The sequence below is a fragment of the Mauremys mutica genome, chromosome 11 (assembly GCF_020497125.1).
Source record: "Mauremys mutica isolate MM-2020 ecotype Southern chromosome 11, ASM2049712v1, whole genome shotgun sequence".
NCBI classification, from domain to species: Eukaryota; Metazoa; Chordata; order Testudines; family Geoemydidae; genus Mauremys; species Mauremys mutica.
Window position 1 is genome coordinate 54362094 of NC_059082.1, and position 14652 is coordinate 54376745.

The 14652-nt window shown below is 51.9% G+C and overlaps 1 protein-coding gene across 1 annotated transcript; it reads left to right on the forward strand.

Annotated features, from left to right (window-relative positions):
- Positions 1–933: 933 nt before the first annotated feature.
- PTX4 (pentraxin 4) lies at positions 934–13577 on the forward strand. Its single transcript, XM_044980813.1, has 3 exons — positions 934–1246; positions 3317–4133; positions 10838–13577. Exons 1-3 carry the CDS (start codon positions 1127–1129, stop codon positions 11476–11478), a joined length of 1578 nt encoding a protein of 525 aa, XP_044836748.1. The 5' UTR covers positions 934–1126; the 3' UTR covers positions 11479–13577.
- Positions 13578–14652: the final 1075 nt, after the last annotated feature.

Below are 14652 nucleotides of genomic sequence, written 5' to 3' on the forward strand. Positions count from 1 at the left end.
AAAGGCAGGGCCCTTCCTCACAATGCAAACAGGGAGCAAAGAATCTTGGGCCACAGGCCTCCAGCAAGGGTCCATGGCAGCTGATGTGACTGTACAGGAAGTCTCCCTGATTTCATATCATTGTGTTTCTTTTACCCAGCCCACCAGAAGAGGCGATGGTGATCATCTAGCATGGATGATTGTTATCCCCAAGCAGGGCAGCTCCATTCCTTGGCTTCCCTACCCCCCCATCTCACAATAGAGGAGTTGTTTTTTATTGCAATCCGGGGAATTTGACTGCACCAAAAAAGACTGCAGCTCTGCCTGAAGATACATGTGAATCTTGTGCTTTAAGGCCTGCTGAACCTGTGCCGGGAGGTGCTGAGCATCTGCCACTCCTCCTACCTCCAGCTCCCAGGACATGATCAGCAGAGCCTTGATCCCAGGCAGGTGGGAGGCTCAGCAGGCCTGGCCAGGAGCCTTTGCAGAGAAAACAGGGTTGGTGCAGATATAGCCCTGCTCTGGTGCATATAGACAAAGATCTACTGGTGACAATGGCTGCTGGGTCTGTTATTAATGTCTTGGTGAACTGTTCTGAGTGGAAGCCATCGGTAAACATTGCTGATTCCGCTCAAACCCTGGGGAGTGTTAGCAGGAGACAGCAGGGCCCCACGCACTTCTGCAAAACCCATCTGGCCTCCTGCATGCAGAGATTTTCAACGGGCCATAAACCAGCAGGGCTGACTCTGGGCCAGGGGGTGTCAAGTGCTTGTATAAACAGGACTGGTGCAAACACTGCCCTTCCCCCAGTACTAACCATCAGCAGAGCCCCTGCACCAGCCAGCTTGCTCCTGAAGAAAGCGCTGGCTTCCGTGCTAAATGTGGCTCCTGGGGAATGCTAAGGGAGTCTGCAGATCTCATCTATTTTGAGGAGAAACCACAGGCTCCTTTTTGCCTGGTGGGAGGAACATGAGCCCCTTGCATCAGGGGGGGAAACCAGTGAGATCAGCCACAAAAACCCGAGAGAGAGATGCAGAGGAGAATACAGAAGTCAGACACTAAACCAAAGTCATTCTTCCAATTCAAGACCTACCAGAAGACTCTGTGACTCCCGGCTCTCTGCTGCCGAACGCGCTGGGCGAGGAAAATGCTGCCCGTTTGCCTTCTTCTTGCTGCTGTGTGTCTGCAGGGGAGCCTGCTGCAGGAGGCCGGGACCAGGGACCAGAGAAAGCCGTTCTTTGAAAGGTTTAGGAGACTCGAGGAGCAGGTGAATATTCATGACTCTTTGTTATTGGACAGATGGGGCCAAATCCTAGTGACTTCAGTAGGAGTCAGACCTTACTGCAAAGGGTCTGCAGTGTATCCCTCCGATATCAGCGTGTCTACCCGTGTGTTCCTACAGTACCTGGCTCACCAGCTGGCCCAGCACTGGAACTGACCTGTAGAAGTATATGGATGTACTATATCGGGGTGGCCAAACTTCCTGGCCCTCCGAGCTGCATAGGATAATCTTCAGACGTTTGAGAGCCAGGCCTACCTGCTGGGGCTCGGGACTTCTACCCTGGGGAGGGGTGGTGGGGCTAGGGGCTTCTGTGAAGCAGGCACCTCCTGGGGGCTGAAGCCCCAAGACCCCCCTCCCTGCAGGGCAGAAGCTCCTAGCTCCACCACCCTGCCACTGCCACAGGGCAGAAACCCTGAGCTCCCCACCACCACCACCGCCAGTGTGGTAGGCGGAGAATGGGGGAATGTGACAGGGGACTCTGCAAGCCGCACTTTACTGTAAAAGAGCCACATATGGCTCGGCCACCCCTGGAATATACAGAACATCAACACCCTTTACTTGCACGGTTTTTACTCAAGCCAAACTTCCCTTCCCTTTGCCTGGAGTTTGCCTGAGTCTTGACTCTCTGTTGCCCTAGAGGAGACTGTAATGTCTGTGCAGACATATGAGTCTGTGATAGCCATTAGAGATACACAGCCAGCGTTTTCCCAGCTAGATCTCTGGGAGCTGCTGGCTGCTCGGCACCGCTGCAGATCAGACTGTTTCTTGAGGTGTCTAACTTTAGATCGAGGGGTCAGGCTTTAGGGGTTCATTTTTGAATGCTGTTTCTCTCTGCTGAGGAAAGTGCCAACAACAGGGCATGGGCTCACTGATTTGCACAGCAGACCCAGGCCCCCTTTGTGAGTTATCAGAGGACAGGACTGCAGGGAGAAATGTCTCTGTCCTGTGAAGATTTGGCTGGGGACCCCCTGGGCTTGGTGTGTCAGGGATTCCAGGGGATCACAGGAGCAAAGAGTCAGGGTTGCAGTGACCAAAGTGTAAATGATCCAGTTTCCACGATGAACGTATGGATCACCAGGGCCAGCTCCAGCTTTTCTGCCTCCCCAAGCGCCCCCCCCCCAAAAAAAAGCTGATCGGCAGCACTTCAGCGGCTGCTCAATTGCGCCGCTCCATTCTTCGGCGGCAGTTCGACAGCAGGACCTTCACTCCCTCTCTTCTTCTTTGGCGGCACTTCGGCGGCAGCTCAAAGAGGAAGAGAGGGATTGAGGGACCCGCCGCTGAAGACCCCGTGGTTCTGCCCCGATACCGAATGGAGTGCCGCCCCCTTTGTATTGGCCGCCCCAAGCACCTGCTTCCTTCACTGGTGCCTGGAGCCGGCCCTGTGGATCACATGTACGTAGTGTCCCAGAAACTAGAAATGGGAGAACACTGACTAGGTCATCAAATCCAGTCTCCAGCGAGGGCACGAGAGAGTCCCCAGTCAGAGAGTGGGCTGAGTTCCTGGGAAGTGTCTGGGTTGGCAGCCTGCGAGCTATAAAGGGCAATGCAGACCTGAGTTATGGAGCATTTTGATATTATTTTGCATTTTCCAGCAGGCGGTCCTGTGTGAAGGCAATACCTGGTTTCTCTAGACTCCGTGGCACATAGCTCACCCAATTGCTGAATTTCAGCTGGAGAGGTCTGGTTATGTAGATAAGGGCCGGATTCCAGGCCCAGCTCTGCCTGGGGGGCCTTCGGCCCTAGATTCTGGCCCTTAGTTATAAAAGTGGCATCAGATTTGGGGTGCCTCTGGGTGAGGGTGCTCAGTGTGAGACCCCTTGGAGGTGGTTCCAATCTGCAGTCAGTGGGAGCTGACCACAACCAAAGCAACCACAATTAGAGGCCCCTTGTGAAAGTTTAACCCTTAATGCTTGTGTGTCAGTTTCCCAGGGGTCCAAGGATTGCATAAGTCCCTGGGGTTGTGGAGGGTTGATCTGCCAGTGTTCGGCAGCCCTGCCCAGAAACGATCCCTGATCTAAGTGCTGGGAATCATTCAGGGTTCTGGGTGTTTTGCAGTTTCGTCGGTTTCAGGAGGTGACACTGCTGCGTCTCCAGGGGATCGCCGGGAACTACAACATTTCCTACAACATCGACACCAGGTTCCAGCACCTGGCGGATCAGTATGACACTGTTGCGGCTGCTCTCAACGTGTCGCATGCCGCCCTGCAGGAGGACCTGGGCTCTTTGAAAACCTGGATGAAGAAGCTACAGAGAAGAACCAAAAAGCTGGCTTCTAAACTCTCGTCGTTGGCTGAGTCCCTGAGTGAAAGCCACAAGCAGAGCTCTGGGGAGAGGCTGCAGCAGAGCGCTCTCCTGTCCAACCTAACCCTGCAGACTGCAGGCCACACGGCAGACCTCACCGCCCTGCGCGCCAGCAGGAACACCCTGCAGAAAGAGCTGGAGAGCCTGCGGGAGACCAGTCGGAGCCAGGGAACCAAACTGGAGGCTCTGGAGCAGCAGCTGAAGAACATGCTGCACAAGGAGGTCCTGGCATCTGGGCACCATGAGCTGGCTGTGGCCCAACAACTGAACCAGACACCCCAGGACAAGCTGCCGGAAGCAGGGGGAAGCCAGGGACACAGTGTGAAGAAGCTGCATGCCAAGCACAAACAAAGGAAGAAGCTGGGGGAGAAGAGGCAGCAGCTCCTGGCCCAGGCTGCAAAGAGGAGGCTGCAGAGTAGCCTGTTCCATGGCAATAAGACCCCCGGGCAGGAGAGACAGCCAGAGACACCCACTGTGCCAGAGCCACAAGCTGCCAGGCAGCAGCTCCTCAGGGTTGCCAAGATCTCACAAGAGCAGCTGCAGTCACTGTCACCTGAGAAGCCAGGCACAAGTATGTTGAGACGTTTACATTCTCTCTGTCTCCCCCAGCACACATATCCACATGATGTTATGCTAGGGGGTGCTTTTGTAGAAGGAAAGCTCAGCCCTCCATTGATTGCAGCAGGCCTTTGATCTTCAGCAGACCAAAACCCCTCAGGCTAGAGAGGTGCCTTTTCTTTGTCCCGGGAAGAGAGAGAGAGCTAGGTTGGACTCCCCCTGACCATCCCCTGGACCCAACACATGGTGTCAACAAATCGTTCTCCCCACTCTGGGATTACAGCCTTCTCTTGCTGCTAGCTAATGTAGTTAGACTTGCATGTCGAATGGTAGCAGGCTGCGGTGTAGTGCTGAAAGTTGACAATGATGCATGATGGGGAGCTTGTGTTAGTTGCATATAATAGAATCTGGCTTTATTTTGCCTTTTAAAAATAACCTAGGATATTACATACAAAAAAATATGTTAAAAGACCTACATTATTTAGGCTGCAAAATCCAGCACTTGAAAGTTAGGAAATGCCAGGTCTGTGGTTGCCTTTGCAAACTTAATTCACCCCTCTGTCCATATGCCATATGTCCATATGCCTATTTTTCTGCACATGGGGCCAAATTAAGGTTGTGTGAGCAACTCTAAATCTGATATTTCCTAATTTTCAAGTGCTGGGCTTTACAACCTGAAGAACATTATGATAGAGGTATAAAATCATGCATGGGCTGAAGAAAGTAAATAGAGAAGTGTTATTTACCCCTTTGCCCAGTGCAGGAATGAGGAGTCAACCAATGAAATCAACAGGTAGCATGTTTAAAACAAACAAAAGGAAGTACTTCTTCACACAATGCACAGGCACAGTCAACCTGTGGAACTCATTGCAAGGGGATGTTGTGAAGGCCAAACGTATAACTGGGTTCAAAAAAGAATTAGATAAGCTCACAGAGGATAGGTCCATCACTGGCTATTAGCCAAGCTGGTCAGGAATGCAACCTCCATGCTTTGGGTGTCCCTAAACCTCTGGCTTCCAGAAGCCGGGCCTGGGCAACAGGGGATGGATCACTTGATAAATTGCCCTGTTCTGTTCATTCCCTCTGAAGCACCTGGCACTGGCCACTATTGGAAGACAGGATACTGGGCTGGATGGATCATTGGGCTGACCCAGTATGGCTGTTCTTATGTTCTTTTAACATTCTTTTTATATGTAATTGTGCGCATATGGCACGTGCAATATAGGGCACACACGCTGCATTACAGCAGGTGCCTGGGAACGCCTTCTGTAGGTGATGGGGGCAACGTACAAGGGGGCAACGTACAACTTCCATTCTAACCCCCCTTTTGTCAGCTGCTCATAATTTTGGCAAACAAATTCCTTTGGGGCTGAACTTTTCCAGGGCCAGACCTGAATTCTCAGTTGTGCTAGGGCACCCTTGTACCATTTTGGCAGCATAAAGGGTAAATTTAGCCCCCCAGCCCCCTTTATGCTGCCAGAGTGATCTAGATGGCTGTAGTATCAGTGAGAATTCAGGCCTATGCACTGTGCAGAGATTTTTGGAAGGTTTCAGCAGCCGAGCTGGTCAGTTGTGTTGTCATTCTTAAAACACCAACCATAAATAAACCACCTTACCCATCAGTTCCCATCAGAAAGGTTGGCCACACATCACCCAACAAGTGCTGGACCAACTCGGCTTCTTTTATAGATTGTGCTGGGTTTTGAAGCACCAGCCGAGCCGGCTGGGAATTGCGCTGGGGGGGTTGGAAATTGGGAGTGTTGATATTTTCCCACATGCATGAAGCAGGATTTTCTATTGGGTTTTTATGCTCCATCTCAGCCTTAGCCCCATTCTGCTCCCACATGCACTGGACAGTGCTGTTCAGGATCTCTCTGCCTGTCCTGACAGGGTTTCACAGGCAGCTGAGTAGTGCTGGGCTCTCAGTGCCCAGCAAAGCTGACAGATCTTAGACTGCTGAGTTCTCTTCCCCTCTGGCATTGACTGGCCTCAGTCCTGCTTTGCAACTCTGCAGCATGTCCCCACCATCATGGAGCGAGGAGTGGAGAGCCCAGAGGGGGAAGAGTCTCAGGGGGGCTGTGCGGGAAGCCCTGGAGGAGAGGGGATGCTTAGCGGATGGAGCAATGGAGCAGGCAGGCTCTGCTGGAGAGGGTCACTCAGGGGTCTCACCAGCAGCATTGCTACGGGGACTCTCCCTGGAATCCCAAGCTCAGGCTGGCTCTGTAAGGGGCATCTCCAGTGCATCAGGCAAGCTGCTCTCTGGGCCTTTCGGAATCCTGCTCTGCTGGGAGTTGGCACTGAAGAGAGTCGGCTGGACAAGAGATGGTGTGAACGTCTCCCCTTCCCCGGTCCCTCCCCCTCTCCTTCTGGATCCTGCTCATGGACTCTGAGATCTCTCAGTTAATCTCCACTTCTGACCCCCATACCTAGTCGCCCTTGCCCTCAGCCCCTGCTCTCCCTCCCTCCCCTGGCTCCTCTCCCTCAATGGACAAGCCCCTGGTAGGATGCGCCATCCACCAAAAAACCCATCCCAACCACCCAGCCTCTGATTCCTGTCTCTCCTACTAGTCTAAGCTCCTGGAACAGAGTCTTTGCTGTCGCTGCATCACCTCTGGGCTTCTGTTCCTTCCTCAGCCTCCCTGATCTCTCTGCAGCCTTGAATACTCAGGGTCCTTTGCTGCCTCCCCCTTGTCTCCTGTATCAAGTTTAAACCTCTTATCCAGGCCTTTGGTTCCACCATAAACAGCTGGCCTCTGGGAGGGCTGGGGCCAGTGGACGGGTGAGCTCAGAGGTAGCTATTCCTGGTGATGCTTTCTTGTTAGGATGCCTGCAGCCTTTGGGGATCTTTCTTTGGCCGCCGTGGCAGGGGCTGAGAGATCATCCCATCTCCCCAAACCCCTGAGCTATTGCCATGACCGAGCTGCATCTCTTCTTTTGCATCCAAACAGGTGTTACACCCCTGTTCCCTCCATCCCCACGGCCTCTCCAACATCAAACAGGGCTGTGACATAGACCTGACCAGGGAGGCTTTCCAGAGGAAGGGAGGGCAGCCGGCCGAGTGGAGGGTTTGTTGAGCCAGTTAAACCATGAGGCTGGGTGGATCCACTGACATGAGGGTCTCAGACGAAGCCCTGTGCTGTCGCCCCAACTAGTGCAGCATCACTGTCAGTCAGAAACGGAGCAGGCCCGAGGGATTGTAGAGCAGCCACTGGGTGGCACTGTTGCTCCACAAAGGTTCATCCCCTGCCCTGCTCTGGGCTGACATTGGTGTGGTCACTGGTGGTGTTGCCATGTGGGTCCCAGAATCTTAGGGCTTGGCTACACTTGCAAGTTACAGCACATTCAAGGAGCCCCGGATGCCCTAGCTCGCTACCCGTCCACACTGGCAAGGCACGTAGAGCACTCTGACTTCACGGCTAGAGCGCTCCTGGTCCTCCACCTCGGTGAGTGGAATAACATTTGCTGCGCCCCCGCTGGAATGCTGCAGTGCCAGTGTGAAAGGGGTGTTGCATTATTGCGCTCTGATTGGCCTCCAGAAAAGTCTCATAATCCCCTTAAGTCGAGTGGCCACTCTTGTCATTGTTATGGATATGCCTTCTGAAAGCTCTGTTTGACAGCCAGCTGCTTATCTGCTGCCAGACAAAGCAACCATTACTGTGGAATGCTGTGTGTGAGAGAGAGAGGTGGGGGAGAGGGGAAGGGGAGGTCTGCTGCTGTCTGAACTTACAAGACAGCATGCTGACATGCTCTCAGCCCCCCCAAAACGCACTCTTTCTCCCCCCACATACACTCCAGCCATGGAGCACCCACGGAATCAGCACGTATGGCTCTCGTCTTTGGAAGGTGTGGTGCGGGTTTCCATTGAGGACGAGGCCTGAGAGGTCAGACATGGAGTGATCGCTTTGCCTCCAGGTAGGGCAGGGTCTTTTGTCTAGATCAGTTTGCAGTGCGAGTTCATTCCAGGGCATAGTGATTGTCTGGTTCCACCCACATCATTTTATAACGCACACACAGAGGCGTCATTCCCACCGGAGTGACTTTCTGAAGCTGCATGCTGGCTTTCCATCTCCACCTGAGCCTATGCTCTCCTGGGCTGGTGAGGTTTCTCATAGTACAAGCTCAGGGAACTTCTGGCCTGCTCTGGGTTGTTGGCATGGCTCTCTGGGGATTGCTCTGTTGAAAACAGGCCCTCATTGAAATCCTGCAGTTCTGCAGGGGGAAGTGACAACTCAGCAGGGGTTTGCAGGACAGCTCAAGGCACCTGGGACCCCGCAGGGTTGAGCAGGAGGCAACCAAACAGGTCCTGCAAGAAGGGTGCAGCCTCTTCCTGGCTGAATCATTAGTGCAAATAACAATATCCATGGCTGCATCCTGTCTTCACCAGCCAGCCTAGCTCACTGCCTGCTGACACTCGGGGCAGGGGGGAGGTTAGTGATGGCCATGCTACACTGTGCTGGTGGGGTTTGAGCAAGGGGGTGGGGCTGGGGGTGCTGCCCCCCAGCCAGCTCACTCACGTCACCTCCAGCAGTGCCATTCTGGGACAAGGACTGATGGCCCCAAATTCTGTGTTATGCAAGGTGCTGCCATGCCTGCAATTGTGCCTGCTAGGAGTGGGAGGGCGGCCTGGGGGATCTGGGTTCTAGCTAGGCCCAGCTCTGGCACAGACTCCATGGGTGACTTGGGGCTAGCTGATTTATCTGAGTTGTGGAGCAGCCAGAACGACTCAGTACCACTGAAAACCTGGCCCTTTGCCTCCCTGTGTGTCATGTTAATGAAGCACCTGGGGTTTCCCAGATGGAGGCACTAGGAATTATTATCTAGATGGGGTGGGAGGGGGGGAAATATGTGGGGCTGCCTGCAGGGCATCTCCTATGCCAGGTGAAAGGGAGGGTGTCTAATTGCATGATCACTGTGCTCAGACAGCTGGGGGGCATACCCTCAGGTATGGCGGGGTCACCAAACAGTAATAAGTCACCAGGACCAGATGGTATCACCCAAGAGTTCTGAAGGAACTAAAATGTGAAATTGCAGAACTACTAACTGTCATGTGTAACCTATCATTTAAATCAGCTTCTGTACCAAATGACTGGAGGTTAGCTAATGTGACACCACTTTTTAAAAAGGGCTCCAGAGGTGAACCCAGCAATTACAGGCCAGTAAGCCTGACTTCAGTATTGGGCAAACTGGTTAAAACTATAGTAAAGAACAAAATTGTCAGACACACTGATTAACATTATTTGTTGGGGAAGAGTCAACATGGTTTTGATAAAGGGAAATCATGCCTCAGCAATCTGCTAGGATTCTTTGAGGGGGTCAACAAGCATGTGGACAAGGGGGATCCAGTGGACATAGCGTACTTAGGTTTTCAGGTCCCTCACCAAAGGCTCTTAAGCAAAGTAAGCTGTCATGGGATAAGAGGGAAGGTCCTCTCATGGACTGGCAACTGGTTAAAAGATAGGAAACAAAGGGTAGGAATAAATGGTCAGTTTTCAGAATGGAGAGAGGTAAATAGTGGTGTCCCCCAGGGTCTGTACTGGGACCAGTGCTGTTCAACGTAATCATAAATGATGTGAAAAAAGGAGTAAACAGTGAGGTGGCAAAATTTGCAGATGATACAAAACTACTCAAGATAGTGAAGTCCAAAGCAGACTGTGAAGGGTTACAAAAGGATCTCTCAAAACTGGGTGCCCGAGCAACAAAACAGCAGATGAAATTCAATGTTGATAAATGCAAAGTAATGCATATTGGAAAACATATTCCCGACTATCATATAAAATGATGGGCTCTAAATTAGCTGTTACCACTGAAGAAAGAGATCTTGGTGTCATTGTGGATAGTTCTCTGAAAACATCCACTCAATGTGCAGCAGCAGTCATAAAATCAAACAGAATGTTGGGAATCATTAAGAAAGGGATAGATAATAAGACAGAAAATATCATATTGCTTCCATATAAATCCAGGGTACACCCACATCTTGAATACTGTGGGCAGATGTGGTTGCCCCATCTCAAAAAACATATATTGGAATTGGAAAAAGTTCAGAAAAGGACAAAAAAATTATTAGGGGTATGGAACAGCTTTCATATGAGGAGAGATTAATAAGACTGGGACTTTTCAGCTTGGAAAAGAGACAACTAAGGGGGGATATGATAGAGGTCTATAAAATCATGACTGGTGTGGAGAAAGTAAATAAGGAGCTGTTATTTACGTCTTCTCATAGCACAAGAACTAGGGGTCACCAAATGAAATTAATAGGCAGCAGGTTTAAAACCAACAAAAGGAAGTATTTCTTCACACAACACACAGTCAGTCTATAGAACTCTTAGCCAGAGGATGTTGTGAAGGCCAAGACTGTAACAGGGTTAAAAAAAGAACTAGGTAAGTTCATGGAGGATAGGTCCATCAATGGCTATTAGCCAGGATGGGTAGGGATGGTGTCCCTCTGTTTGTTAGAAGCTGGGAATGGGTGATGGGATAGAAGACTTGATGATTATCTGTTCTGTTCATTCCCTCTGGGGCACCTGGCATTGGCCACTGTTAGAAGACAGGATACTGGGCTAGCTAGACCATTGGTCTGACCCAGTATGGCCATTCTTATGTTCTTATGAGAGGAGAGAGGGGACAGGAGGCTGGTCCATTGTCACAGTGCATGCATGAGCAGCAGCCCTATGTGCTCGGGACAGGCAATGACTGTGGCTTTCTCTCACCCCTCTCCAGTTTGCAATGTGGATTCCATGCTGCTTTTCCCCAACGCTTCCACTGAAAACTTTGCCACCTTCGGCCAGGGGTTCCAGACTGGCCTGCACGAGCTGTCGGTCTGCAGCTGGGTGAGCACCCACGCTTGCTCCCTGGGCACCATCCTGTCCTATGCCACGGAGGAGAATGACAACAAGCTCGTCCTGCACGGCCGGAACACCGCAGCCCTGGCCTCCATCCACTTCGTCATCGGTGACCCAGCTTTCCGGGAGCTGCCGGTGGGGCAGCTCCTGGATGGCAGATGGCACCACATGTGTGTCATCTGGTCCTCCATCCAAGGCAAGTACTGGTTCTATGTGGACAGGAGATTGGCATCCACAGGCTCCAAGTTCCAGGAGGGCTATGAGATCCCCCCTGGCGGGTCGCTTGTTCTGGGTCAGGAGCAGGACGTGGTTGGGGGTGGGTTTGACCCCTCAGAAGCCTTTGTGGGACGCCTGGCTGGCTTTGCCATCTGGAACCGCACTCTGATGCCCGGGGAGGTTTCCAGCATAGCGATCGGGAAGGGCCTGCCCCGTGGCACCATCCTGAGGCTGGCTGATGTCTCCTCCCTGAATGGATCAATACAGCAGGTGAATTGCACCTGCCTGGAACACTGTTTGTAAACCAAGCCCGCCCCCTCCCGGGCTGTCCCCAGCAGCACAGACTGTGGGCAGCCCGGAGTCCAAATGCTGGGCAGTTATCGACATCAGCCGGTGGTGCCTGTTTGCCAGAACACTTCCTCCGCCCTGCTAAATAGGCACAAAGCCCTTTTCTCCGTCGGATGAGAGCCGAGGGCCTCTACTGACACAGCCATCGCCATGGAGATCCGGAGAGGCATAAAAGCATCACTCAATTCTTCCCATGCCAATCTAATGGAAACTTCTTCATGTGATTGCTTATGTCTACTCATTGAGTCCAGAAATCAGTGCGGCCGTGTCGAGGGTCCAGCTCTACTGAGATGACTGTGTCCAGAGGGATAGCCAGCCAGAGGTTGGCCCATATCATACTTCAGCGTTGTATTGCTTTTCCTCCGGCAGCGCTTTTCCAGACCCTTAGCAAAGACTCAGCAATCACGTCTCCCACCAGTGAAATGCAGCCAGCTCTGGGGAGGATTTGGGAGGGGGCATGGTAGCTGTTTAACAGTGCACAGCAATACCACACACCAGATTAGGACAAGAGATGAAAGCCTCAGGTGGGATTTAGATAGAATGCGAGCATTCAAACTGGAACACGGCACCCTGCACTTACGGAAATTGTCACAGAATTTTTAATTCCCAGTGATGGTCGAACCTTAGTCTTAGATCTCATCCAAGAGACAGCCCCGTAATATCATGCTGGGCATGGGGTGGCCCAGAGATGGAGGGAAGCGGGCTGTCTCCCGCAAACACCGCTTCTGATAAGTCCCACTTTTCCAGGAAGGGCTCCCCGCCGAATACTGACCTAAGCAAACCCCACAGAGCTAACACCAGCCCAGCTTATATGTAGCCACATATAAGCACAGCAGCCTGGGGGAAAGGCTCTTGGATTCAATTTCCAACCTGAGGCGCAAATGACTATTGCAGTTAGTTTTCACAGTGAAATGACCATGACGGAACTTACCTTCGACACTTAATTCTTCCCAGGAGAGCCCAAGGAGGAGGTCAGGTGGCCCTGGTAACTCTGCCCAGGCCTGCAGTCTAGGTTTGTGAAGTGCTCTTTGAAACATCAGCAGTAACTGTGTACCAGACGGTGTGTACCCTGGTCGTAGAGGGTCAAGCTTACCCCTGGGGCTGGGCTTGATGACTAACTCAAGGAACAATAACAGAGTAGAAACCTCCACCTAAGCTTTCTCCTCAGGGCAGATTGTTCCTAGGGCTCCCTGCAGGACCTCCCTGGCTCTGCCCCGAGTTCCCTCTCCCTAAAGGGCCACCCCACCTCTCAGAGTCAGATGAAGTTCAAAAACGGCATGTGCCGCAGTGAAGCAACAATTCGTGCAGGGCTCTAACCTGGCTAACAGGTCAACAGCCGATCCCTGCCTCTTTGTTCAGCCCTAGCCCTGGCTACATCCCCCTGTGGTGCTAAACACCCAAATCAAATGGCCTTGATCTAATCATGAATGAGAGCTGGACAGTGAAACTGGACAGAAACAGCAATGGTGCTTTTCCTTTGGCCCAAGCCCTTCCTCTGAAACGGCCTCAAGTCTAAAGTGCCTTGGAGAGTCTGGCTGCTGTGGCTGCAGCCTCAAACAGCTCCAATAAGCTACCAACCTGCTCCAGTATAACAGGTACCCACTGCATCCAGCTGGGCCTTGGGAAGCCACAGGAGTGTGTGGAGAGGGGAATGTGGAGGCTCTGTGTGGGCTGGTGGTTTAGATGAGGCGCCTCCACAATAACCTGTACGTGGTACTGCAGCTGGCTAGAGCAATGCTGCATCTCTCTCGTGAACGCGAGGCCTGTGTCTCTTGCAGCTGGGATCCGGCAACATTTCAAATAAAGAAGGAAACCATCAAATGGGTCTGTGTGTAGAGCGCATACTGCCGAAGTAAACAGCAAAAATGGGGATGGGCAGGGGAGATTTTTAAGATTATTTCAACTTGAAAAGGACAGCATCAGCTTGACATTTAGTCAGTTTCAGAACATGCTGTCGAAAGCCTTTTGGGTTCTGCCCCTGCTCACCCAGCGGGTTTTACAGACACGTATTTTCCGCTTTAAAAGAAATTGTTTTCTCCTGTTGCTGGATGAAAATCTCACGCCGGCAGTCCAAAAAACTGACTATTGTGGAACAGTGAAATTGACGATGCACAGAGTGCTGTCAAATGGACACTACACAGAACTGGGAAAATAGAGAAAAGCCTCATTTCTGGCTAATCTCTTGCCATTATGGTGACATTAGCTGCCACTTCTAGCAAACAGGTAAATCATTCAAGAGAAAAGTGATGGGTTTAAGCTGAGCGTGTCCCTTTAATCATCTAAGGTGTTAGTAACATGCCCAAGGAGCGATGTCTGGTTTTACATTGACCCTGCCCCTTTCCATCACGTTTACAAGCTTGAGGGTCATTTTATTCCTAAAATCAAAGGGCCAGTCAGAGGCAGGTTCCAACCCAAGAACGTATGGTCATGGGCTAGCTCCCCAGCCAAAGGCTCCGTCTTGCAAGGTGCTGGCTGGGTCCCTTTAACTCCTGTGGATGTCAGTGGGAAATGAAGGCACCTGGCACCTCCAGAAACTGCTCAGCACTGTACAGAATCAAGCCCTAAGCCGTGTCACTGGCAGGTGCTTGTCAGGTGCCCCGTAAGGCCCGTCAGTGACATGATTCATTGATGTGTCAGCAATGGGGGCAGATCATCAGGATGGAAACAGGCAGCAGTGACTGGGAATGACCCAAAAGACTTGGGGCCTTTAGTCACCATCGCTCCTGCTCTGCGGCTGCTTTTTCTCCTCTTTATTTCTCTTCTCTCCTCAGTGGCACTAGCTGGGCTCCCAAAACAGCTATTCTGCTCTGGTCCCACATCCTGCCCTGGCCTGGAGGCAGCGCCCCTTCTCCTACACTTTTATTAAACAGTCTGCTCTCTCTATTTCCCCCATTGGCTCGGTATTGCTGCTTAAAGGCAGAGCATGGCAATGCAGTGGGCTAGTGCTGGCCAGCTCCAGCTGTCTCACTCCTAGCTCTCTCACCTCGCGGGCCCAGGTCGGAGTCTCCTGCGTGTTTAAATGCAGCTTGGAGTGACCCTGATGTTCTGCAATAGTCGCTGACACCTCAGGTAGTGTTTGTCGATGTGGGAAAGTGACACCCCCTCAAAAGCTATTACATTCATAGCATC

What these genes read in the sequence shown, in the direction of transcription:
- PTX4 (XM_044980813.1), top strand. Translation starts at nt 1,127, where the DNA reads ATGCTGCCCGTTTGCCTTCTTCTTGCTGCTGTGTGTCTGCAGGGGAGC. An exon ending in TTAGGAGACTCGAGGAGCAG is followed by an intron (nt 1,247 to 3,316) that starts GTGAATATTCAT and finishes GGTGTTTTGCAG; the next exon opens with TTTCGTCGGTTTCAGGAGGT. An exon ending in ACCTGAGAAGCCAGGCACAA is followed by an intron (nt 4,134 to 10,837) that starts GTATGTTGAGAC and finishes ACCCCTCTCCAG; the next exon opens with TTTGCAATGTGGATTCCATG.